At 51.7% G+C, this 24,753-nt stretch overlaps 1 protein-coding gene across 1 annotated transcript; it reads left to right on the top strand.

Annotated features, from left to right (window-relative positions):
* Nucleotides 1–586: 586 nt before the first annotated feature.
* Nucleotides 587–21,181, top strand: apc (APC regulator of WNT signaling pathway). The gene is given in 18 exon segments (XM_078271003.1): nt 587–758; nt 4,912–5,067; nt 8,233–8,320; nt 8,409–8,613; nt 9,733–9,841; nt 9,937–10,050; nt 10,278–10,340; nt 10,724–10,774; nt 11,294–11,380; nt 11,884–12,061; nt 12,224–12,424; nt 13,040–13,135; nt 13,222–13,361; nt 13,554–13,631; nt 14,575–14,691; nt 14,915–15,129; nt 15,229–19,250; nt 19,253–21,181. Coding segments are annotated over 17 exon segments (6,573 nt in total). The 5' UTR covers nt 587–758; nt 4,912–4,932; the 3' UTR covers nt 19,927–21,181.
* Nucleotides 21,182–24,753: the final 3,572 nt, after the last annotated feature.

The following is a 24,753-nucleotide window of genomic DNA, read 5'->3' as shown; positions in this document are numbered from 1 at the left end:
TGCTAGAACGGCTCCGGGTCAAACCTCAACATGGAATGGATTTTATATATATATATATATATATATATATATATATATAACATAAGGTGAGAGGAAACCTAATGTAGTTTAGATTTATGGGTGAACTGTCCCTTTAAGTCCAGGACCTCTACACACTTTTCTTATAAATCTCCTGACTGAACACCACGGGGGATTCAGCCCACATGTAGTCATGTGTGTCTGTGTGTGTGTTCTTGTTTAACTACATTTGTGGGGTGTTTGTGGTGTGTATGTAGGGCTGGGCAGTATATCAATATAATATGGATATGGTGATATGAGACTAGATGTGGTCTTTCTATTATTTACCTTTAACCACGTAGTCATCATATCCACATTATGATGGTTGTTGATCTAACATCTAAATGTGAAGATATTTAGTGAAAGCACCAATAGTCAACACTACAATATCGTAGCAATATCGACATCGAGGTGTTTGGTCAAAAATATCCTGATATTTGATTTTCTCCGTATCGCCCAGGTGTGTGTGTGTGTGTGTGTGTGTATATAGTGTGGTGTGTTTGTGTGTAACCCAGTCAATCTGCCTGCAGCAGCAGCTGCAAAGCATTCTGGGAGCAGGAGGAGGAGGGGGGAGAGGCAGCCCCCTCCCTCCCCCCTTCTCTGTCTCTGTCTCCTGATTGGCTGCTGGTTGGCCCAGCTGACTCTGTCAGACAGAGAGAGGGAGAGAGAGAGAGGGAGGTGATGGAGGCGACAGCGATGGGGTGAGCTGCCATTTTCTCTTTCTTTATCTACAATCCGTTCATCCTTTATTCATCCGTCCTCCGCTGAATCTGTTTTTATTTCAGGACAAAGGGATTATTGAGAGAGGGGGAGACGGGGGAGGAGGGGAGAGACAGAGGGAGAGGGGGAAGAAGGGAGGGGGGATAGAGGACGAACGGAGGATGTTCTTCTGTTTGTCATTGTTCTCTGCTGCATTCTCCCTTTTCTGTTGGATTCATTTCTGTTGTGTGTTTTCCTGTGATGGAGAGACAGAGAGAGAGGATGAGAGGGAGGGGATGGAGAAGGGATGGAGGGAGGGTGGAGGCAGGGATGATGGAGGGAGGAGAGAAAGGAGGGAGAGAAAATGGCTGCCCTGTGATGGAGGATGGAGACAGAGGGAGGAAATGCAACCCAGCAGAGGATGTTTCTGATTCTCACCCATCACTCTGTCACTGTGTTCACTCTGCAGTTTAAATTATATTATATATTCCAGTTTCTCAGGCTCCATCTCCAGCGCTACGTTTTGGTGTTTAAGCGTTTTGAGTTTTGAGCCCAAAGTGATCTCGGTTGAGAGGGGGAACTGCCAGAGCAGGGGGAATGAGAGGGGGAACACCAGAGCAGGGGGAATGAGAGGGGGGAACACCAGAGTAGGAGGAATGAGAGGGGGAACACCAGAGCAGGGGGGAATGAGAGGGGGGGACACCAGAGCAGGGGGGAATGAGAGGGGGAACACCAGAGCAGGGAGGGAATGAGAGGGGGGAACACCAGAGCAGGGGGGAATGAGAGGGGGGAACACCAGAGCAGGGGGAATGGGAGGAGGGGGAATGAGAGGGGGGGAACACCAGAGCAGGGGGAATGAGAGGAGCAGGGGGAATGAGAGGGGGGAACACCAGAGCAGGGGGGATGAGAGGAGCAGGGGGAATGAGAGGGGGGAACACCAGAGCAGGGGGGATGAGAGGGGGGAACACCAGAGCAGGGGGAATGAGAGGAGCAGGGGGAATGAGAGGGGGGAACACCAGAGCAGGGGGAATGAGAGGGGGGAACACCAGAGCAGGGGGGATGAGAGGGGGAACACCAGAGCAGGGGGAATGAGAGGGGGGAACACCAGAGCAGGGGGGGATGAGAGGGGGGAACACCAGAGCAGGGGGAATGAGAGGAGCAGGGGGAATGAGAGGGGGGAACACCAGAGCAGGGGGGATGAGAGGGGGGAACTGCCAGAGCACGGGGCTCTAGAGCTACACGTATCCCCTGCAGTACTACGAAGTACCCCTAGGGGTTCGGGTACCTTCATTAGAGAAACACTGCTCTATAGGGAACTATTTCTGTGATAGGTCTGGATTCAAACACAGCTGCTGTTAGGGTTGCACGATTATGGCCAAAATGATAATCATGATTTTTTGATCAATATATTGATCACGATTTGTTGATTTTAACCAAAACAAATTGTATTGTCACTGGCTAATTCTAACTGCTTTCACATCACATGGTGCTACATTCCTCCTCTGTTGAAGGATATTATGAAGGAGCCATTTCAGTTGTTGTGCGACCGCTTTCCACACATGCGCGTTTGCCATGAAAAGATAGAGGCAACGCAATTTTCTGTTCACGTTAACGGGGCATGTTAAAATCCCGGTATCTACCGGACGAAACAGCAACGCGGATTACGGTGCCACTTAAATGTCTGCGTTGCGCTCTGATGCTCCAAAACAGACGTTAGAGGCACCAGAAACATCGCTGCATGCCACGCTAGTAAACACTAATAACACGTTACACAGCAGCTAACGTTAGCCTACGGTTAGCTACAGTATACACTAATAACACGTTACACAGCAGCTAACGTTAGCCTACCGTTAGCTACAGTATACACTAACACGTTACACAGCAGCTAACGTTAGCCTACCGTTAGCTACAGTATACACTAATAACACGTTACACAGCAGCTAACGTTAGCCTACCGTTAGCTACAGTATACACTAATAACACGTTACACAGCAGCTAACGTTAGCCTACCGTTAGCTACAGTATACACTAATAACACGTTACACAGCAGCTAACGTTAGCCTACCGTTAGCTACAGTATACACTAATAACACGTTACACAGCAGCTAACGTTAGCCTACCGTTAGCTACAGTAAACAGTAATAAGACGTTACACAGCAGCGAACGTTAGCTACCGTTAGCTACAGTAAACACTAATAACACGTTACACAGCAGCTAACGTTAGCCTACCGTTAGCTACAGTATACACTAATAACACGTTACACAGCAGCTAACGTTAGCCTACCGTTAGCTACAGTATACACTAATAACACGTTACACAGCAGCTAACGTTAGCCTACGGTTAGCTACAGTATACACTAATAACACGTTACACAGCAGCTAACGTTAGCCTACCGTTAGCTACAGTATACACTAATAACACGTTACACAGCAGCTAACGTTAGCCTACCGTTAGCTACAGTAAACAGTAATAAGACGTTACACAGCAGCTAACGTTAGCTACCGTTAGCTACAGTAAACACTAATAACACGTTACACAGCAGCTAACGTTAGCCTACAGCTAGTATACACTAATGACACGTTACACAGCAGCTAACGTTAGCTACAGTAGTAAACACTAATAACACGACACAGCAGCTAACGTTAGCTACAGTAGTAAACACTAATAACACGCTACACAGCAGCTAACGTTAGCCTACGGTTAGCTACAGACACTAATAACACGTACACAGCAGCTAACGTTAGCCTACCGTTAGCTACAGTATACACTAATAACACGTTACACAGCAGCTAACGTTAGCCTACCGTTAGCTACAGTAAACAGTAATAAGACGTTACACAGCAGCGAACGTTAGCTACCGTTAGCTACAGTAAACACTAATAACACGTTACACAGCAGCTAACGTTAGCCTACCGTTAGCTACAGTATACACTTATAACACGTTACACAGCAGCTAACGTTAGCCTACCGTTAGCTACAGTAAACACTAAACACATTACACAGCGGCTAACGTTAGCCTACCGTTAGCTACAGTAGTAACTGGATTAAACACGGCTAAAATGCTGACAGCTAAACGGTGCAGTGTGACTGTATTTCACTGTAGAGGATTCCAACAGCGGGACGTACAACAGTCTGCCGCTAAAGCTACGAGCTAAAAGACTCAAACTACCACTGGTCACTGCAGTTGTCTGAAAACCAACACAGACCGGACTAAACGTTGTGTTTACTGGTAAACTGGTAAACCTCGTGAAGACTTATGACCGACTGCTATCTGTTGTGGAGTTTTCCTCACGTTACTCTCTGTCCTCTGAGACTGTCTACATCTAAACTAAGCTGCGCGGTGCAGGGAACCACTCTGATTGGCTCATGGAGGCACGTGATCAGAGAGTGGTTTACGGAGCTTTGAGGCGGAGCGGTCTATGAACTGAATGAAGCATTTTAAATATCGCTCCATCACGTGAATTTGATCGTGGGAAGCCAAAATCGTGATCGTGTTTAAAATACGATTAATTGTGCAGCCCTAGCTACTGATTAATTATTGGTGAGGGAGAAACTGTTCAACCAGAAGATGTGAGGATGATGGGACTTGTAGTTCTCTGTAGATGACACGTAGTCCTCTGTAGATGTGTCATAAGTGATACTGCAGTAGAGCTGGGCAATATATCAATATTCTATTGATATCGTGATATGAGGCTAGATATCTCTCCTGAAGTCTTTTAGGATGTCTCCTTTAGTTGTGTTGAATGTCTTTAGAGTTGTTTCCCTTTGGTGTGGTTTGTTTGGGCAGCTGTGAAACCAACAATCGCACTGGGATGCAGTGTACTTTGTGTCGTCTGTACTTTGTCGTCTGTACTTTGTGTCGTCTGTACTTTGTGTCGTCTGTACTTTGTGCGTCTGTACTTGTGTATTTACTTCCCTGCTCACGCTCCAGACACATCTGACCAATAAGAGGAGGGAATGTCCCTGTGTGGTTTGTAGGGATGCATTTTGGGTCTTTAGGATTTTCTCCTAATGAAACGAAACTGAACCAAGTTTACAAACTCAAACTCCCAAACTGATTCAGACCAGAGCAAACGATACAGGTGTGAAAATGCAAATCATTGATTTGACAACAGTAAAGTGCTAACAGTGTGCTGGATCCTGTTTGTTCGCAGGTCAGTCGTGGCTCGTCCAACATGGCGGCGGCGTCTTACGACCAGCTGCTGAGACAGGTGGAGGTGTTAAAGATGGAGAACTCAAACCTACGACAGGAGCTGCAGGACAACTCCAACCACCTGACCAAGCTGGAGACTGAAGCTTCCAACATGAAGGTCAGTACTGCGGACCCAAACAAATCTGTGGTTCACCGTTGATCCAGCGTGAACATCTGTGGTCTTCAGACGACTGTTTTCTGCTTAAGATGGAGATGTCTTAACAATCTGAGTTTTTTTTATTTATTTAAGATATGTGGAATTGTGCATATTGCAGAAAGGGTTCAGCCCTGCTGATTACTAAGCGTGCATTCCCACTCAATGTGTCGGCCGTCAGACCGTGAACGGCTCGGGCCGTCGGCAGCAAAGAGCCTACGGTCCGTTATACTCCCCGCCAAGGCAGCAAAGAGCCTACGGTCCGTTACACTCCCCGTCGAGGCAGCCAAGAGCCCACGGTCCGTTATACTCCCCGCCGAGGCAGCCAAGAGCCTACGGTCCGTTATACTCCCCGCCGAGATAGCCAAGAGCCTACGGTCCGTTACACTCCCCGTCGAGGCAGCAAAGAGCCTACGGTCCGTTATACTCCCCGCCAAGGCAGCAAAGAGCCTACGGTCCGTTACACTCCCCGTCGAGGCAGCCAAGAGCCCACGGTCCGTTATACTCCCCGCCGAGGCAGCCAAGAGCCTACGGTCCGTTATACTCCCCGCCGAGGCAGCCAAGAGCCTACGGTCCGTTATACTCCCCGCCGAGATAGCCAAGAGCCTACGGTTGTCTGTCTGTCACTGAGGCAGCGGACACCGGAAGACGGGGTTGTCAACGCTGTGTCTCGGCAAAGAAGTGGAGGGACGGAGCAGCTCCTGCTGCGGCTGCTGGCTAACGTTAGCATGCTAATTCCACCGACACTAGGCAACACTTGTTACAGGTAACGAGCCAAACAAAATCATCTGGCGAGAGCGTGTGCTTTCCTACGCTGTCACAAGAGTGTGTGACTAAAACATTAGGTTGTTACTAGGGCTGTCAAACGATACGTTTTTTTAATCGCTGAAGTTCTATAGTTAATCGCATATTTTATCACATGATTATAATTGTATTATTTAGCGTCTCAGAACAGTTTTTAAGTCATATTAACAATGAAAGCCGTTCTCACCAGAGGATCTTAACTGGGAATCAAATGAATGCAAAATGCTGTGTTTCTCCATCATGCTGCAGCCTGCAGCAGCAGGATGTGTTAGGAGGAAGTGGCAGCTTGATGAGAAGTAACGGTGCTGCAAAGGGTCAAAATAGTAGCTGTTAGGCCCCACGCCAAGCCCAGTGAGGTGGAAATACATTAATAAATGGAGGCATGAGATTAATGCGTTTATAAAAAAAAAATGTATCTCATCGCGTCGGCCCTTAATCGCATCGTGATTAACGCGTTAACGCTGACAGCCCTAGTTGTTACATTTTACCAATTTAGTGGCAAGTGGATGTAATTTTGACATAGATCAACCGGAATAAAAAGCCAGTTTTGCGTTGGCAGAGCGCCACCTACTGTAGCGGAGGTAGAGTTACTCCGTCATGCTTCCCATTCTTCCCCCTCATGTATACGGGGAGACCTGGCAGAAACTGGTATTCACTGAACCGGGCACTGTTGTGCATGTTAACACACACACACACACACACACACACACACACACACACACACACACACACACACACACACACAGTCATATAAACTCAGAGTCTCTGTCTCTCTGTCTCTCTGTCTCTCTCTCTCTCTGTCATATAAACTCAGAGTCTCTCTCTCTTTGGCCCAGAATAGACCAATCATGCGCTGCTCTGAGCTTGTGAATGAGCTCCTTGTTGTTATTCAGAGTGAGTGGTCTGTTGGTTTGAGGATCTTTGGTTAGTGACAGTATTGTATGTATGTATGTGTGTGTGTGTGTGTGTATATATGTGTGTGTGTGTATATATATATATATATATATATATATATGTATATGTATGTGCAGTTCTTTATCTAGTTTTTCTTTTTTAGTTTTTCTTTTTCTCGGTTTCCTTATTCTTCTCTACTTATGGTTTCTGTCTTGTTTTTTCAGTTTCTGTCTCTTTTGTGTGTTTGTTGTTTTTAACTTGTAGTTTTATTGTCCTGTCCTTCCGCTCCAAACTCACATCACTTCCTGTTTCCTGTTTCCTGTTTACTGTCAATGAGCAGAAAACAGGGACAGTGTGAGTGTTTAGTTTCCATCATGTCGCTGTATGAACGCTGTCGCTTGATCGTGGTGAGGAGACAAAGATTTACACTGAGAGACAGACAGACAGGCAGGGAGAGAGACAGACAGACAGGGAGAGAGACAGGCAGGCAGGCAGGGAGAGAGACAGACAGGCAGGGAGAGAGGGAGGCAGGCAGGGAGAGAGACAGACAGACAGGGAGAGAGAGAGACAGGCAGGCAGGCAGGGAGAGAGAGGCAGGCAGGCAGGCAGGGAGAGAGACAGGCAGGCAGGCAGGGAGAGAGGCAGGCAGGCAGGGAGAGAGGCAGGCAGGGAGAGAGGCAGGCAGGGAGAGAGGCAGGCAGGCAGGCAGGGAGGGAGAGAGGCAGACAGGCAGGCAGGGAGGGAGAGAGGCAGGCAGGGAGAGAGGCAGACAGGCAGGCAGGGAGGGAGAGAGGCAGGCAGAGAGAGAGAGAGAGAGAGAGGGAGGGAGAGAGGCAGGCAGGGAGAGAGGCAGGCAGGGAGAGAGGCAGGCAGGCAGGGAGAGAGGCAGGCAGGGAGAGAGGCAGGCAAGCAGGCAGGGAGGCAGGGAGGGAGGGAGAGAGGCAGGCAGGGAGGGAGGGAGAGAGGCAGGCAGGCAGGGAGGGAGGGAGGGAGGCAGGCAGGGAGGGAGGGAGAGAGGCAGGCAGGGAGGGAGAGAGGCAGGCAGGCAGTAAGTAAGGGAGGGAGGGAGGGAGAGAGGCAGGGAGGGAGGGAGGGAGGGAGGCAGGCAGGGAGGGAGGGAGAGAGGCAGGCAGGCAGGGAGGGAGAGAGGCAGGGAGAGAGGCAGGCAGGCAGGCAGGGAGGGAGAGAGGCAGGGAGAGAGGCAGGGAAGCAGGCAGGGAGAGAGGCAGGCAGGCAGGCAGGGAGGGAGGGAGAGAGGCAGGCAGGCAGGGAGGCAGGCAGGGAGGGAGAGAGGCAGAGAGAGAGAGAGAGAGAGAGAGAGGCAGACAGAGAAGCAGACTTTTGTGATGTAACGCAGACTCGTGTGATGTAACGCAGACTTGTGTGATGTAAGGCTGTTCTACTTTAATTTTCTTAACTGATGTGAAACAGGAAGTGCTGAAGCAGCTGCAGGGCACCATAGAAGAAGAGTCGGGAGAGGCGTGTGGCTCTCAGCTGGAGCTCATCGAGAGACTGAAAGGTGAACAAAACAAACGCACACACAAAACAAAGTCACAAGACTTAACGAGAGAGAGTCAATTAAACCAAATGTGTGTCTTCTGTTCCAGAGATGAGCCTGGAGTCAGCAGGGTCTAAGGCCCGGGCTCGGCCTCCTCTGCCCCCCTCGTCCTCCTCCAGCTCGGCCTCTTCAGCCTCTGGAGGATCAGGAGGAGCAGTGGGGGGGTTCCCCCGGAGAGGGCTGCAGCCCCCAGGCAGAGAAGGCCAGGACCGCAGAGATCAGGACCGCTGCCTGGACGACCTGGAGAAGGAGAGGTACTGCTGAGTCATCCTTTAACCACAGCTGACTGACTGACTGGTTCCTGTCTCTCTCTCTCTGACAGGTTCCTGTCTCTCTCTCTCTCTGACTGGTCCCTGTCTCTCTCTCTCTGACTGGTTCCTGTCTCTCTCTCTCTGACTGGTTCCTGTCTCTCTCTCTCTGACTGGTTCCTGTCTCTCTCTCTCTGACTGGTCCCTGTCTCTCTCTCTCTGACTGGTTCCTGTCTCTCTCTCTCTGACTGGTTCCTGTCTCTCTCTCTCTGACTGGTTCCTGTCTCTCTCTCTCTCTCTGACTGGTCCCTGTCTCTCTCTCTCTCTGACTGGTTCCTGTCTCTCTCTGACTGGTCCCTGTCTCTCTCTCTGTCTCTGACTGGTTCCTGTCTCTCTCTCTGTCTCTGACTGGTCCCTGTCTGTCTCTCTGTCTCTGACTGGTCCCTGTCTGTCTCTCTGTCTCTGACTGGTCCCTGTCTCTCTCTGTCTCTGACTGGTCCCTGTCTGTCTCTCTGTCTCTGACTGGTCCCTGTCTCTCTCTGTCTCTGACTGGTCCCTGTCTGTCTCTCTGTCTCTGACTGGTCCCTGTCTGTCTCTCTCTCTCTCTCTCTCTCTCTCTGACTGGTCCCTGTCTGTCTCTCTCTCTCTCTCTCTCTGACTGGTCCCTGTCTGTCTCTCTCTCTGACTGGTCCCTGTCTGTCTCTCTCTCTCTCTCTGACTGGTTCCTCTCTCTCTCTCTCTGACTGGTTCCTGTCTCTCTGACTGGTCCCTGTGTCTCTCTCTCTGACTGGTCCCTGTGTCTCTCTCTCTGATTAGTTCTTGTGTCTCTCTCTCTCTGACTGGTCCCTGTCTCTCTCTCTGACTGGTCCCTGTGTCTCTCTCTCTGATTAGTTCTTGTCTCTCTCTCTGACTGGTTCCTGTGTCTCTGACTGGTTCCTGTCTCTCTCTCTCTCTGACTGGTCCCTGTCTCTCTCTCTCTCTGACTGGTCCCTGTCTCTCTCTCTCTCTGACTGGTTCCTGTGTGTCTCTCTCTCTCTCTCTCTCTCTCTCTCTGACTGGTCCCTGTCTCTCTCTCTCTCTGACTGGTCCCTGTCTGTGTCCTGCTCTGTGATTGGCTCCCTGCAGGGCTCTCCTATTGGCTGAGCTGGAGAAGGAGGAGAAGGAGAAGGACTGGTACTACACTCAGTTGCAGAACCTGACCAAGAGGATCGACAGCCTGCCGCTCACTGAGAATGTAACTACCGTTTAAACTACTACACTACCTATACTCCCCAGCTGCTGTTGCTATGGTGATGTGGTGTGTGATGGGAGTGTGCGTGTGTGTGTCAGTTCACTCTGCAGACAGACATGAGTCGGCGCCAGCTGGAGTTCGAGGCTCGTCAGATCCGCTCAGCGATGGAGGAACAGCTGGGCTCCTGTCAGGAGATGGAGAGGAGGGCGCAGGTACTCTCCCAGAATGCACCACTGGCTCAGTGTTTCCCACAATGCACCACAGTCTGCTGGTGGTAATGAGTCTGTGAACTGGTGTCAGGACAGACAGTTACCCCCGTCTAAAACCACTCAGGCTGCAACCACTGATTATTTTCACTGTTGATTAATCGTTTGGTCTCTAAAGCGTGTGTGTGTGTGTGTGTGTGTGTGTGTGTGTGTGTGTGTGTGTGTGTGTTCAGGCTCGAGTGTCTCGTATTCAGCAGATAGAGAAAGACATCCTGAGACTTGGAGCCCGGCTGCAGGTAACTCAACTCTTCGTGAACAGGTGACCTGATGTTTGATGTCACACAGATATTTAATCTCTCTCTCTCTCTCCCTCTGTGTGTGTCTCTCTCTCTGTCTCTCTGTCTCTCTCTCTCCGTCTCTCTCTCTGTCTGTGTGTCTCTCTCTCTCTCTCTCTCTCTCTCTCTCTCTCTCTCTCTCTCTCTCTCTCTCTGTGTCTCTCTGTCTCTCTCTGTTTCTCTGTGTGTGTGTCTCTCTGTCTCTCTGTCTCTCTCTCTCGTCTCTCTCTCTGTCTGTGTGTCTGTCTCTCTCTGTCTCTCTGTCTCTCTCTCTCCGTCTCTCTCTCTGTCTCTCTCTCTCTCTCTCTCTCTCTCTCTCTCTCTCTCTCTCTCTCTCTCTTCAGGTGGAGGAAGCTCAGGGGGCGAGCGACAGTAGCGGATTGGCCGGAGCTCAGGTGAGCATCCTGTCTTATTATCTGTATGTGTGCGATGGGCAGGTGGGCCAGTAGTTCCCTTTGAAGTGGACTGCAGCAGGTATTCAGCCATGTTAAAGGACCAATCTAGCGCAAACTGACCCTAGGGGTTAATAACACCTGTACTGAGTCGACCGTTCTCTGGGATCTGTTTTCATGCTAACCCAATGGGACCAGTTTCATCGCAAACAGCTAATTAGCTTATACCGCTAGTCGGCGGGGCACGGGTAAAGTAAAAATAGATCGCTATGGTCGACTCGGTATTTATTCACAAGTTACACATATTCTAATAGAACACGTTTTGTGATGGCATCAGTATTTGTTTCAATATTTTAGTTCAGAATTAGAATAAAATTTCCACAGTAGCAGCAGCGTATCCAAGGTGTTTACGTTACCATGGTAACACAGAGGAGGTGACGTCTGCGTTGGTGGCGTTGCAGGTTGGTCCCGATGGAGGAGCAGGGAGACTGATTATGTACTTTCTCTTTCCTACATCTTCAGAGCTCCAGCAGCCGGTCGGACCACGAGCCAGCCAATGAGGCGAGCTACTCTGTGCCTCGACGAATCACCAGCCACCTGGGGACCAAGGTCAGTTAAGCCCCGCCCCTTCCTGTGTCCACCATGGGAATTTATTTTAGTATGTGTCCGGTAGTGAATGGGGAGAGACAGATAATGTTCTGATCCTGTTTGAACTGAGCCATGAATTACACATCTGATGTCTGTCAGTTTAAAAGATCATTTATCAAGTGAAGAAAGTCTGTTTGTCGTGAAACCTCAGAGAACTACATCTCTTAGTTTAGAACTACATCTCTTAGTTTATATCTCTCAGAGAACTACATCGCTTAGTTTAGATCACTCCCAGAGACAGACAGACACACACACACACACCGTAGCCTTACATCATGGTACCAAACACACAGGCATCGTAGCTTCAGAGAGACTTCTCTTAGACACTTTGGGCTGACGCGTCTGAGACTTTCTTCACTTGATAAATGATCTTTTAAACTGACAGACATCAGATGTGTAATTCATGGCTCAGTTCAAACAGGATCAGAACATGATTGTGGGTATTATGGTCTGTCTCCCTGCAGGTAGAGATGGTGTACAGTCTTCTGTCCATGTTGGGGACTCACGATAAAGACGACATGTCGCGGACGCTGCTCGCCATGTCCAGCTCGCAGGACTCGTGCATCGCCATGCGTCAGTCCGGCTGTCTGCCGCTGCTCATCCAGCTGCTCCACGGCAACGACAAGGACTCCCTGTTGCTAGGTAACCCTTGTCTGTTTCGGCTCTTCTGTTTATTTCTGATTCTCCCATTGCCTATGTAACTGTGTCCTCACCTGTCACTCGTCAGGTTGCGACGTAGGTTTCTTCCCCCCTGCCTCCTTTAGTTGCTATAGAAATAAAAAAGACTTGTCTCCCGTTGCCTAGGTAACTCCCGGGGCAGTAAAGAGGCCCGTGCGCGGGCGTCTGCGGCGCTGCACAACATAGTGCACAGTCAGCCGGACGATAAGCGCGGGCGGCGGGAGATCAGAGTGCTCCACCTGCTGGAGCAGGTGAGACACTACTGTGAGGAGAGCTGGAGCTGGCAGGAGAACCACGAGAGGGGGACGGACCAGGAGGACAACCCCAGTGAGTTATCAGACAGAGACACACAGAGAGACAGAGACACACAGACACACAGAGAGACAAAGACACACAGAGAGAGACACAGAGACAAACACAGAGACACACAGAGAGAGACAGGGAGACAGACAGAGACACACACAGAGAGAGAGAGAGACACACAGAGAGACAGACAGATACACACAGTCACAGACAGAGAGACAGAGAGCGAGAGAGACACAGAGAGACAGACAGAGACACACACAGAGAGAGAGAGAGACACACAGAGACAGACAGATACACACAGTCACAGACAGAGAGACAGAGAGCGAGAGAGAGACAGAGAGACAGACAGAGACACAGAGAGAGACAGACAGAGACACAGAGAGAGACAGACAGAGACACAGAGAGAGAGAAACACAGAGAGACAGAGAGAAACAGCGAGACAGACAGAGACACACAGAGAGAGAGAGAGAGAGAAACACAGAGAGACAGAGAGACACAGATCCCAGCTCTGTGACAGGTTTCAGATCTCATTGTTATTGTTTTCCCATCAGGCCATGCTGTGCTCCATGAGACAGAAACATGAATCCTGTGTGTTGTAGTAACTGAATGTGTATGAATCCTGTGTTGTGCGTTCAGTGCCGTCTCCAGTGGAGCATCAGATCTGTCCGGCCGTCTGCGTCCTCATGAAACTTTCCTTCGATGAAGAACATCGTCACGCCATGAATGAACTCGGTGAGGAAACGCTCTGACTGCTCTAACGTCTCCAAGGCTTTCTTCAACCCTCTCTGAACTGTGTGTGTGTGTGTGTGTGCGTGCAGGCGGACTGCAGGCCGTAGCAGAGCTGCTGCAGGTTGACTGTGAGATGTTCGGTCTGAGCAGCGATCATTACAGTGTCACGCTGCGCAGATACTCCGGCATGGCGCTCACCAACCTCACCTTCGGAGACGTAGCCAATAAGGTGAGAGGAAAACACAAACACCATTATCTTACATATCATTCATGTTTTAGATGTTTAAACACACACACACACACACACACACACACACACACACACACACACACACACACACACACACACACACACACACACACACACACAGCCCAGCTCTGTGACAGGTTTCAGGTCTCAGTGTTGTTGATTTCCCATCAGGCCACGCTGTGCTCCATGAAGGGCTGCATGAGAGCGATGGTCGCTCAGCTAAAGTCCGACAGTGAAGACCTGCAGCAGGTAAATCGCCTCTTTCTCATATTTTAGTTTTCTGTTTTTGCCAGCAAGATTATTTTATTTTGTTTATACAGCTTCCAAACTAGCTGGTTTTGTGATTTGGGCCTCGGGCCGCTCTGTAGTTTGTGAAACCAGGAAGTGATGCGGCAGTAACATTGAGGATGTCCAACAGAAACCAAAATGGAGAAAGAAACCTTCTAGATGTTTCTCTCCAGCAGACTAAAGTTAGCTGTGCTAACATTGGAGCTGATCCAGAAACAGACACAGAACTTCAGAACTTACCAGCTAGTCCAACTTCCCTGCTTCATTTTCCCATATAAAGACTCTTTTTGTCTGTGCCTAACCCTAACCCCTAACCCCTAACCCTGTCTAAATACATACAGGTATAACATTGTGGAATAATCTGCTGCTTGCCCTCAAAATCATTAATACCAGAGGGACTTTTAGACATCAGGTTAAGGCTTTTTTATGGATTAGAGTAAGCGATCTTTTTAATTCGAGTAGACTGATTATTAACACCAAGGACCATGTTGGAAATAAGTGTTCACACTTTAACATGTTATCCTTTGGATTATGTTTTCTGTCAAATCCAAAATAAATCAAATCAACAAAAAAACATACTGAGATGCTCCAGCGCTCCGGGAGCCACAGACAAATACAGGAATGTGTTTAAACAACGTCGGCTTATCAGAGAATCTAAACTCTGACTCACTCATATTTACACAGAGTTCAAATATTTCAACTCACGCAAACTTGTGGAATGATGCAAGTTTTGCGTCCTCGCACCATTCGCTCCTTGACTTTGTGTTTATTTGCGTCTTTGCATTGACTTTATATGTAATCGATATAAATTATATAAAATAACGTTAATGTTTGACGTCACTGACGAACCAGTTTTTTAATGTTTGTGTCCTTTTGTTTCATATTTTCTGTGGTCTGTTTTCAGGTGATAGCGAGCGTGTTGAGGAACTTGTCGTGGCGTGCTGATGTCAACAGTAAGAAGACGCTGCGAGAGGTTGGCAGCGTGCGGGCGCTCTCGGGCTGTGCTCTCGAGGTCCAGAAGGTAAATGCTAACGTTATTATTACACATTATGTGTTTTCATCCCTAAGGAGCAGCATGTATGATTCATGTATAATATTAATAATTAATATTAAGTGTTTGAGCACCTGAAACAAGCTTTATATTCTCCTACACGTGTAGAAAGTGAACGATGCGTCCTGTTCCTTTAAGATCCGAGCGGTTCCTCTGAGTTTCTTCACTTTATTTCTCCGTGTTCCTCATTCAGGAGTCGACTCTGAAGTCGGTGCTGAGCGCGCTCTGGAACCTGTCGGCTCACTGCACGGAGAACAAGGCGGATATCTGCGTGGTGGACGGCGCTCTCGCGTTCCTGGTGGGAACACTGACGCACCGCAGCCACACCAACACGCTCGCCATCATTGAGAGCGGCGGGGGCATCCTGCGCAACGTCTCCAGCCTCATCGCCACCAACGAGGCTCACAGGTAAACCGGCGTGAAGAAAACGAGTGTAACCAAGGTGACTGTAAAGAAGGCGAGTCTGTGTGTCTCACGGGTCTCTCCTCCCTGTGTTTGGTCTTGCAGGCAGATCCTGCGCGAGCACGGCTGCCTGCCGACGCTGTTGCAGCACCTGAAGTCTCACAGTCTAACCATTGTGTCCAACGCCTGCGGCACGCTCTGGAATCTGTCCGCTAGAGACGCCAGAGACCAGGAGGCATTATGGGAACTGGGCGCAGTGGGCATGCTGAGGAACCTCATCCACTCCCGGCACAAGATGATCGCCATGGGCAGCGCTGCTGCCCTCAGGAACCTGATGGCGAACCGCCCGGCGCGCTACAAGGACACCAGCGTGGTGTCGCCGGGCGCCGGTGCCCCCTCGCTGCACGCCCGCAAACAGAAGGCGCTGTTTGAAGAGCTGGACGCTCAGCAGCTGTCAGAGACGTTCGACAACATCGACAACCTGAGCCCCAAGGCGGCGCACAGGAAGGGGCGCGGCTGCAGTGGTGGCGGAGGCGGGGCCACGACGCGCTCTTACACCAACACGCCGGTGCTGTCGAGCCCGAAGCACGCCGACGGGCCGAAGAGGAGCGAGGAGGCGCCGTACGCCCGGCCGGTGTTCTCGCCCAGCGTGCGGGCGTCCAGCGACAGCCTCAACAGTGTGACAAGCGCCGACGGATACGGAAACCGAGGCAAGACCAAACCGTCCGTGGAGCCGCTGTACTCGTCCGACGACAGCGCCGCCAACAAGTGCTGCGTGTACAGGAAGTACCCAGCCGACCTGGCGCACAAGATCCGCAGCGCCAACCACATGGCGGACGACGACGGTGGCGAGCTGGACACGCCGATCAACTACAGCCTGAAGTACTCGGACGAGCAGCTGAACTCGGGGCGGCAGAGCCCGAGCCGCCGCGACAGTGTAGGGAGCGACGAGGACGAGCTGGGCACCCGGCGGAGGAGGAACGACGGCGACCCTGCTACACCCGGCGGCCGCATGGCGTCCGGCCCACCACCGCGCTACGTCGTCGCCACGGCAACATCCAACTACGGCAGCGACTCGACAGCCGAGCAGCCGATCGACTACAGCCTGAAGTACGGCGCCGAAGCCGCCCGCAAAGACACCGGCCCTGCTGTCCCGCCTCCTCCGCCGCCCTCCGCCAACAAGCTCCGCCTCCCGGCTACCTCGGCCAATCAGCTCCGCCTCCCGGCCGCCTCGGCCAATCGCACAGTGGAGTCGACGCAGACGTACTGCGTAGAAGACACGCCCATCTGCTTCTCCCGAGGCTCCTCGCTGTCCTCGCTGTCCTCCGAGGACGAGGAGGACGGAGACGTGGTCGGCAGGAAGAGGAGAGGCGGCGGCGGAGGGAACGACTACCCGACGCTTCCTGTCGGCGAGAAGGACGCCACGGAGCACGCCACGGAGCAGCAGAGGAAGGAGGCCGAGAGCCAGACGGCTGCCGCCGCCACTGCCGCCGCTGCTGCTCCGTCGTCACGGGGACGACGAGGTCACCACCACCACCACGGCCACGCCCACCACCACGTGACATCGTCGGGCGCCCGGACGCCGAAGAGCCCCCCGGAGGCGCCGTACGCCCAGGAGACGCCGCTGATGTTCAGCCGCTGCACGTCGGTCAGCTCACTGGACAGCTTCTCCACCTCGTCCATCGCCAGCTCCGTGCGCTCCAGCGAGCCGTGCAGCGGCGTGCCGAGCGGCGTGGTCAGCCCCAGCGACCTCCCCGACAGCCCGGGCCAGACCATGCCGCCGAGCCGCGCCAAGACACCGCCGCCGCCGGAGCAGAATGCAGCGGAGGAGGAGGAGGAGGAGGAGAAGAAGACGAAGGAGCAGGAGGAGAGCAGCGCAGACGTGCTGCTGCACTTCGCCACAGAGAGCACGCCACACGGCTTCTCCCGCGCCTCCAGTCTGAGCGCGCTCAGTCTGGACGAGCCGTACATCGCCGCGGAGATGAAGGAGGCGAAAGATGGCGAGAGGAAGGAGGAGACGGCGAAGCCGATCCTCGACGAGTCAGACGACGACGACGACATCGAGATCCTGGAGGCGTGCATCAACATGGCCATGCCCAAGTCGTCACGGAAACCAAAGAAACAGCAGCAGGCGGCGCCGAGGAAACACAGCCAGCTTCCTGTTTACAAGCTCCTCCCCCCTCACAGCCGCGGCCAATCACAGCAGAGAAAGGAGGTGCCGCCAGAGGAGGTGCCGAGAGTTTACTGTGTGGAGGGAACGCCGCTCAACTTCTCCACGGCCACCTCGCTCAGTGACCTCACCATCGACTCGCCGCCCAATGAGGAGGCAGCAGCCGGGACTCCAGCCCCGCCCCCCTCTGGCCAGAGGAGGGGGGCGGGGCTTCCTGAGGGAGAGAACGGTGATGACATCCTGGCAGAGTGCATCAGTGCCGCCATGCCCAAACCCAAGCCCCGAAAACACCAAGCCCCGCCTCTCCCCCCTCCGCTCCCGCCCCCCCTCAGCCTGCAGCAGGCGCAGAAGAAGAAGCCCACCTCGCCGGTGAAGCCGATGCCACAGCGGGCGCCGTACAGCATCCCCACGGCAACAGCTGCCAAAGCTAAACCAGGGTTTGCCTTTGACTCGCCGCACCACTACACTCCCATCGAGGGCACGCCGTGCTGCTTCTCCCGCAACGACTCGCTGAGCTCGCTCGACTTTGACGAAGACGACGGCGCCGAGAAGGACGAAGACAAGAAAAGCAAAGAAGAAGAAGGCAGGAAGAGGAAGCAGCAGACGGCGGCGGTTTTCCCTCGACCCAAAGCGGCGAGCAACCCACCCGCGCCGGACGAGAAGCAGAAGTTCTCCATTGAGGACACGCCCGTCTGCTTCTCCAGGAACTCCTCGCTGAGCTCGCTGAGCGACATCGACCACGAGAACAACAACAAGCCGCTGGCGCCCGAGCCGGAGCAAGATGGCGGCAAAGCAGGAAGTAAGTCTCCGCCTCCGCAGGAGGAGCTGAAGCCCCGCCCCCCCGCGGCCAGCGGCTACGCGCCCAAAGCCTTCCATGTGGAGGACACGCCCGTCTGCTTCTCCAGGAACTCGTCGCTGAGCTCGCTGAGCATCGACTCGGAGGACGACCTGCTCCAGGAGTGCATCAGCTCCGCCATGCCCAAGAAGAAGAAGAAGAACGCCGCCACGGCGCCGCTCGCGCTCCCCAAAGACGAGGACGGCATTCTGGCCGAGGAGGAGCCTTCGGAGGCGCCCAGAAGCCCCGCCTCCCCTGACTCTGAGTCTTTTGATTGGAAGGCGATCCAGGAGGGCGCCAACGCCATCGTCTGCAGCCTGAACGCTGCGGCGGCCGCCTCACTGTCCCGCCAGCCGTCATCAGACTCCGACTCCATCCTGTCCCTCAAGTCTGTGGGCTCGCCGTTCCGCCTGCCAGCAGCCAATCACAGCGCAGAGGAGACGGAGGAGAAGGAGGAGGCAGAAAAGCGCGGGGCGAGGATCCTGAAGGCCGGTGAGCGCAGCACACTGGAGGCCAAGAAGAAGAAGGAGGCGGAGCTAGAGGAGGAGGAGGCGAAGGCGCTGAGAGGCGGGAAGAAGGTGTACCGCAGTCTGATCACGGGGAAGCCGCGCGGCGAGCAAGCAGCCCGGGGGCGGAGCAAACCCCGAGCAGCCGCTGCTGGAAGCGATGGTGCCGACAGAGGGGGCGGGGCCTCTCGGGACTCCACGCCGTCTCGCTCCTCCACAACAGCCAATCAGAAGGGAGGAAAGCTGCTGCAGACGCCGCGCACGGCATCTCCAGGAAGCGCATCATCGTCGTCGTCATCGGCGTCCAGACCGGCCAAACAGGGCGCACCGGCGAGGAGCGGCGGTGGCATCCCGCGAAGCGAGTCGGCGCCAAGGGTCGCCGTCTCCACGGCAACCAAGAAGCAGAAGGCGGAGCCAGAGAAGCCGGCACTCGTCCGTCAGTCGACCTTCATCAAAGACGCTCCGAGCCCGACGCTCAAGAGGAAGCTGGAGGAGTCCGCCGGTGCCGCCAACCGCTCGCACTCGGAGAGCCCGTCACGCCCACAGGAAGTGACATCATCACGCTTCAGCCGCACCGGCACCTGGAAGCGGGAAAACGGCGGCGGGGCAGGAGCGGGAGCGGGAAACACACGACATCGTTGCCACGCGTCGGCACGTGGAAGAGGACAGGAAGCTCGTCATCGGTGCTGTCGGCGTCCTCGGAGTCGAGCGAGAAGGGGCGGAGCCAGACGGGGCGGAGCCAGACGGGGTGCAGTGAGGAGGGGTGCAGCGAGGAGGGGCGTGGCGAGGAGGATGGCGCCCCCAGGGCGAGGGGAACGTGGAGGAAGAAGAGCAGCGGCAGTGAGTCGTCGGCGAGCGACGTGTGGGTGCGTCTGGAGGATTGTCCCGTTAACAACCCGCGCTCCTCCTCGTCCTGCTCCGCCCGCTCGCCGACCGCCAACGCCCCGCCCGTCATCGACAGCCCCGCCTCCTCCAACCTCAACCTGCGCCGGAGCTGTGAGAGCCTCGACGACAAGCCGGCGCCGGCCGAACGCCATCAGCAGCAGCGCGTTCTGCAGCGCAGCGGAGCAGTGGCGGCGCGGGTTAGCCCGTTCAACTACACGCCCAGCCCAAGGAAGACCAACGCTGATGTAATCAGCACCACGGCGACCACCACCACTTCGTCCTCCACCACGCCCACGCGGCCCTCGCTCATCCCCACCCCCGTCACCAAGAAACGGGAGCCGAAGGGCGGCGAGGGCGGCGGTGGCGGCAGCGGGGAGCGCGGCTCGTACATCGTGACATCGGTGTGAAAGGAAACTGGAAGAGAACTCGGAAACACTCACAGTTGTGACAGTTTGAAATGGAGGAAAAGTGAGTCTGTATTTAAGTGCTAGCCCCGCCCCCTCACCTCCCTCCTCTCCCCTCATTGGCTCCTCTCACCTGTCAAGGTTCTTTATTCAATGAGAGAAAACTTTAATGAACTTTTTATGTTTTTATACCACTAAAATGATGTGTAGCGCTTAGCTCCGCCCCTTTCTGCCTGTGTACCTGCATGGCCCCGCCCCCAGAGATGACAGTTACCATGGTTACATAACAAGATGACAGTTACCATGGTTACATAACAATGACGAGGACGATGATGATGTTTCTGCTAGCTGTAGCGTCGGAGCTCTTTCTGCTCTGTTGGAAGTTTTCATGTTTTTGTGAGTTTGGTTCTGATGAACTATGTTCTCCGTGTGGAGTTGAACATAATAATCCAATCTAAAATAATCCAAAATGTCCCGTTGGTTTTGATTCTCAAGAAAGAAATCCTTTTCATCCGAGACATCATTTTATTTTTCATTCATTCAGGAGCAGAAACTATTTGAAATGTTTTAAAGTTAACGGAAACATTTTCAGCTGCAACGTTTACATGAAAGATTCTTAGTTTTTCAGAACCTCACTTGTTTATTTCAGAGAGGGAAGCTTGCTGCCAGCTGACTGAACTGAACCAATCAGAAAGGGAAGCTTGCTGCCAGCTGACTGAACTGAACCAATCAGAAAGGGAAGCTTGCTGCCAGCTGACTGAACTGAACCAATCAGAAAGGGAAGCTTGCTGCCAGCTGACTGAACTGAACCAATCAGAAAGGGAAGCTTGCTGCCAGCTGACTGAACTGAACCAATCAGAAAGGGAAGCTTGCTGCCAGCTGACTGAACTGAACCAATCAGAAACACTTAGAAAGCCTCGTATGTGAGGAACAGTTGGAGTCCGTTGATGAATTTCCTGGTGAATTTTTAAGGACTTTGGATGACAAATCGTCAGTTGGCTGAAAACTTTCCTCTCTGTGTCGCCTTGGAAACAAATAACACTGTAAAACGTAAGTTATTGCTGTAAAACCTTAAAACCTTTTAACTTTGAAGCACATAATTTAAAACAAAAATGATTTTTGCCAAAAAAGTTTCCACAGTGTTAATCATGGCTGTATTCACTGTTTTTATGTTGATGCTGACGGAAAATGACTTAAAGGCAAAAACGTTTTGGTGAAATGTTAAAGAGATGAACAATAAAATTCAACACAAACCTGGCTTTCTGTCTGTTTGTTTGGGAAACGTTAACTGTCCTGCAGTCCGTTGAAGGCTGTAATATAAGAGGAACAAACGGATACTCCCACACCGGCCGTCACGCTGCAGGCTGACCATGGTACCTGTGACGCTCCAGAACAGCGACTGTCTCAAGTCACGCTGGAGCAGCTTTGTGCAGCTGTTTGGTTCAGTTTGGCACGCCCTCATACTCTGCTACTGACTGGCTAGTAGTCCTTACCTAGGTACTGTCAGGGCCCTCATACTCTGCTACTGACTGGCTAGTAGTCCTTACCTAGGTACTGTCAGGGCACGCCCTCATACTCTGCTTCTGACTGGCTAGTAGTCCTTACCTAGGTACTGTCAGGGCACGCCCTCATACTCTGCTACTGACTGGCTAGTAGTCCTTACCTAGGTACTGTCAGGGCACGCCCTCATACTCTGCTTCTGACTGGCTAGTAGTCCTTACCTAGGTACTGTCAGGGCCCTCATACTCTGCTTCTGACTGGCTAGTAGTCCTTACCTAGGTACTGTCAGGGCCCTCATACTCTGCTTCTGACTGGCTAGTAGTCCTTACCTAGGTACTGTCAGGGCCCTCATACTCTGCTTCTGACTGGCTAGTAGTCCTTACCTAGGTACTGTCAGGGCACGCCCTCATACTCTGCTTCTGACTGGCTAGTAGTCCTTACCTAGGTACTGTCAGGGCCCTCATACTCTGCTTCTGACTGGCTAGTAGTCCTTACCTAGGTACTGTCAGGACACGCCCTCATACTCTGCTACTGACTGGCTAGTAGTCCTTACCTAGGTACTGTCAGGGCACGCCCTCATACTCTGCTTCTGACTGGCTAGTAGTCCTTACCTAGGTACTGTCAGGGCACGCCCTCATACTCTGCTTCTGACTGGCTAGTAGTCCTTACCTAGGTACTGTCAGGGCACGCCCTCATACTCTGCTTCTGACTGGCTAGTAGTCCTTACCTAGGTACTGTCAGGGCACGCCCTCATACTCTGCTTCTGACTGGCTAGTAGTCCTTACCTAGGTACTGTCAGGGCACGCCCTCATACTCTGCTTCTGACTGGCTAGTAGTCCTTACCTAGGTACTGTCGGGGCATGCCCTCATACTCTGCTTCTGACTGGCTAGTAGTCCTTACCTAGGTACTGTCGGGGCATGCCCTCATACTCTGCTTCTGACTGGCTAGTAGTCCTTACCTAGGTACTGTCGGGGCATGCCCTCATACTCTGCTTCTGACTGGCTAGTAGTCCTTACCTAGGTACTGTCAGGACACGCCCTCATACTCTGCTTCTGACTGGCTCGTAGTCCTTACCTAGGTACTGTCAGGGCCCTCATACTCTGCTTCTGACTGGCTAGTAGTCCTTACCTAGGTACTGTCAGGGCACGCCCTCATACTCTGCTTCTGACTGGCTAGTAGTCCTTACCTAGGTACTGTCGGGGCATGCCCTCATACTCTGCTTCTGACTGGCTAGTAGTCCTTACCTAGGTACTGTCAGGGCACGCCCTCATACTCTGCTTCTGACTGGCTAGTAGTCCTTACCTAGGTACTGTCAGGGCACGCCCTCATACTCTGCTTCTGACTGGCTAGTAGTCCTTACCTAGGTACTGTCGGGGCATGCCCTCATACTCTGCTTCTGACTGGCTAGTAGTCCTTACCTAGGTACTGTCGGGGCATGCCCTCATACTCTGCTTCTGACTGGCTAGTAGTCCTTACCTAGGTACTGTCAGAGCCCTCATACTCTGCTTCTGACTGGCTCGTAGTCCTTACCTAGGTACTGTCGGGGCATGCCCTCATACTCTGCTTCTGACTGGCTAGTAGTCCTTACCTAGCTACTGTCAGGGCACGCCCTCATACTCTGCTTCTGACTGGCTAGTAGTCCTTACCTAGGTACTGAGCATGTGTGAGTCCCAACAAAGATGGAACAGACGTGAGATGTCTCACTCTGTAGCTAAAACGGAGAGCTCAACACACAGGGTGAAAAGAGGAGCTGCAGCAATGTGTAGTACAACAAAAATATGGTGTTTTTTGAAAATTAAACTATGTAAACCCATTCTGATATAACCTCTAAATACAATTATGAACCTTAAAAAATGAGCATAATATGAAAACTTTAATATTCAATGAACGTTGAAAGCGAGAACCAGCAAGTATAACTTGCTCATCTTTTACAATAATAGTCCTGATCTTACAAAATACTGGCATCTCTTCAGCTACCTCAACACATACCATTAAGCCAGGACGATATTCAGTGCCATAGTGTTTTACCCACTTCACAGTCAGAACATTGGTGCATATTGCAGTGTTTAATTTGGCAGCAAGCTCAGGACCCTGTTTCAATTCTTGAAGTTGTGACATCTTTCCTGGACCAACAGTTAATCTGCACTGACTAAAAGATTCCCAATACAAGGCAATATATCTTTGGTGGTTTTTGGCCAATGTCTTTGTGGTATTTTTGAAACTTTTCAGTTGGGTCTTAAAAAAGTTGTGATTTGCTTTGTAGCGCATAGACCACGTGCAGAATTGGTCCAATATTCCTTATACATTTAGGATAATGTATCATGAAATGATGCTTAGGCAAGAGATTTCTAGCAGGAAACAAATGCTTAAAAAGCTGATGCTCAACGATAATGTGTTTCAGAAATACCATCAGTTCTAACTGGGGAAAACACAATATTAACTATCTGCAGAAGCAACAATAAAAGATGCCAGTACTCATCATCTCTCTGAACTAGATCACCAAATATCAATGGCATGTTGCGCAACAAACGCCAGGACTGTATAGCATTCAGACCCAAATCATTACTTCCATCAAAAAACTTAACTGCAGGAGGACGATTTTGCCTCAGTGTGGCCATATTAAATAACACTATTCTACCAGCCAGTTCTTTAGGGACTGTTCCTTATTTATTTAAGGGGCCACCGGAGGAGTTTTGGGACCTTTAGCCAAAAAGACATGACCCTCCCCTCACCAGTAAAAAAATTTCTATGACCCTCCAAAACAATTTGGAAAAAAGGCATGACCCCCCCCAGCAATTTATCGATACCTTCTGCACTGGTTTGCGCTTGGCAAATATACAGACTCCCATTGTTTTTTAACAGCCAGGACATACGAGACTAAACCTCTGCATTCTCATCTGACGCATCACACTCCTCTGTTATGGTGGGGGGGCCATTTCAGGAGATTAACTCACTAACATTGTTATGGTGGGGGGGGCCATTTCAGGAGATTAACTCACTAACATTGTTATGGTGGGGGGGGCCATTTCAGGAGATTAACTCACTAACATTGTTGTGGAAACACAATAAACATGGAGACTAAATGTACACTTCCTGCATTACTTCAAATACTACGTTCCTCCTCCAGTAAACTAGTATTCACATGAAATAAAACAATAAAACATTCAGACCATTCAGCAAGGCACTCTGGGTAACATTCAACACACAAACTGGTTGCTATGGACTCGTCACTAGGCTTTTTCCACTTCACCGTTTAAACAAAGTGGAATAAACGTATAAAAGTCCAAATCTACACAAAACCCGCAATCACTTAGTAAGCTGACATCACA

Source organism: Sander vitreus, chromosome 16 (assembly GCF_031162955.1).
Source record: "Sander vitreus isolate 19-12246 chromosome 16, sanVit1, whole genome shotgun sequence".
NCBI lineage: Eukaryota > Metazoa > Chordata > Actinopteri > Perciformes > Percidae > Sander > Sander vitreus.
Note: the sequence above shows the minus strand (reverse complement) of the source record. Positions and strands in the feature narration are given on the sequence as shown.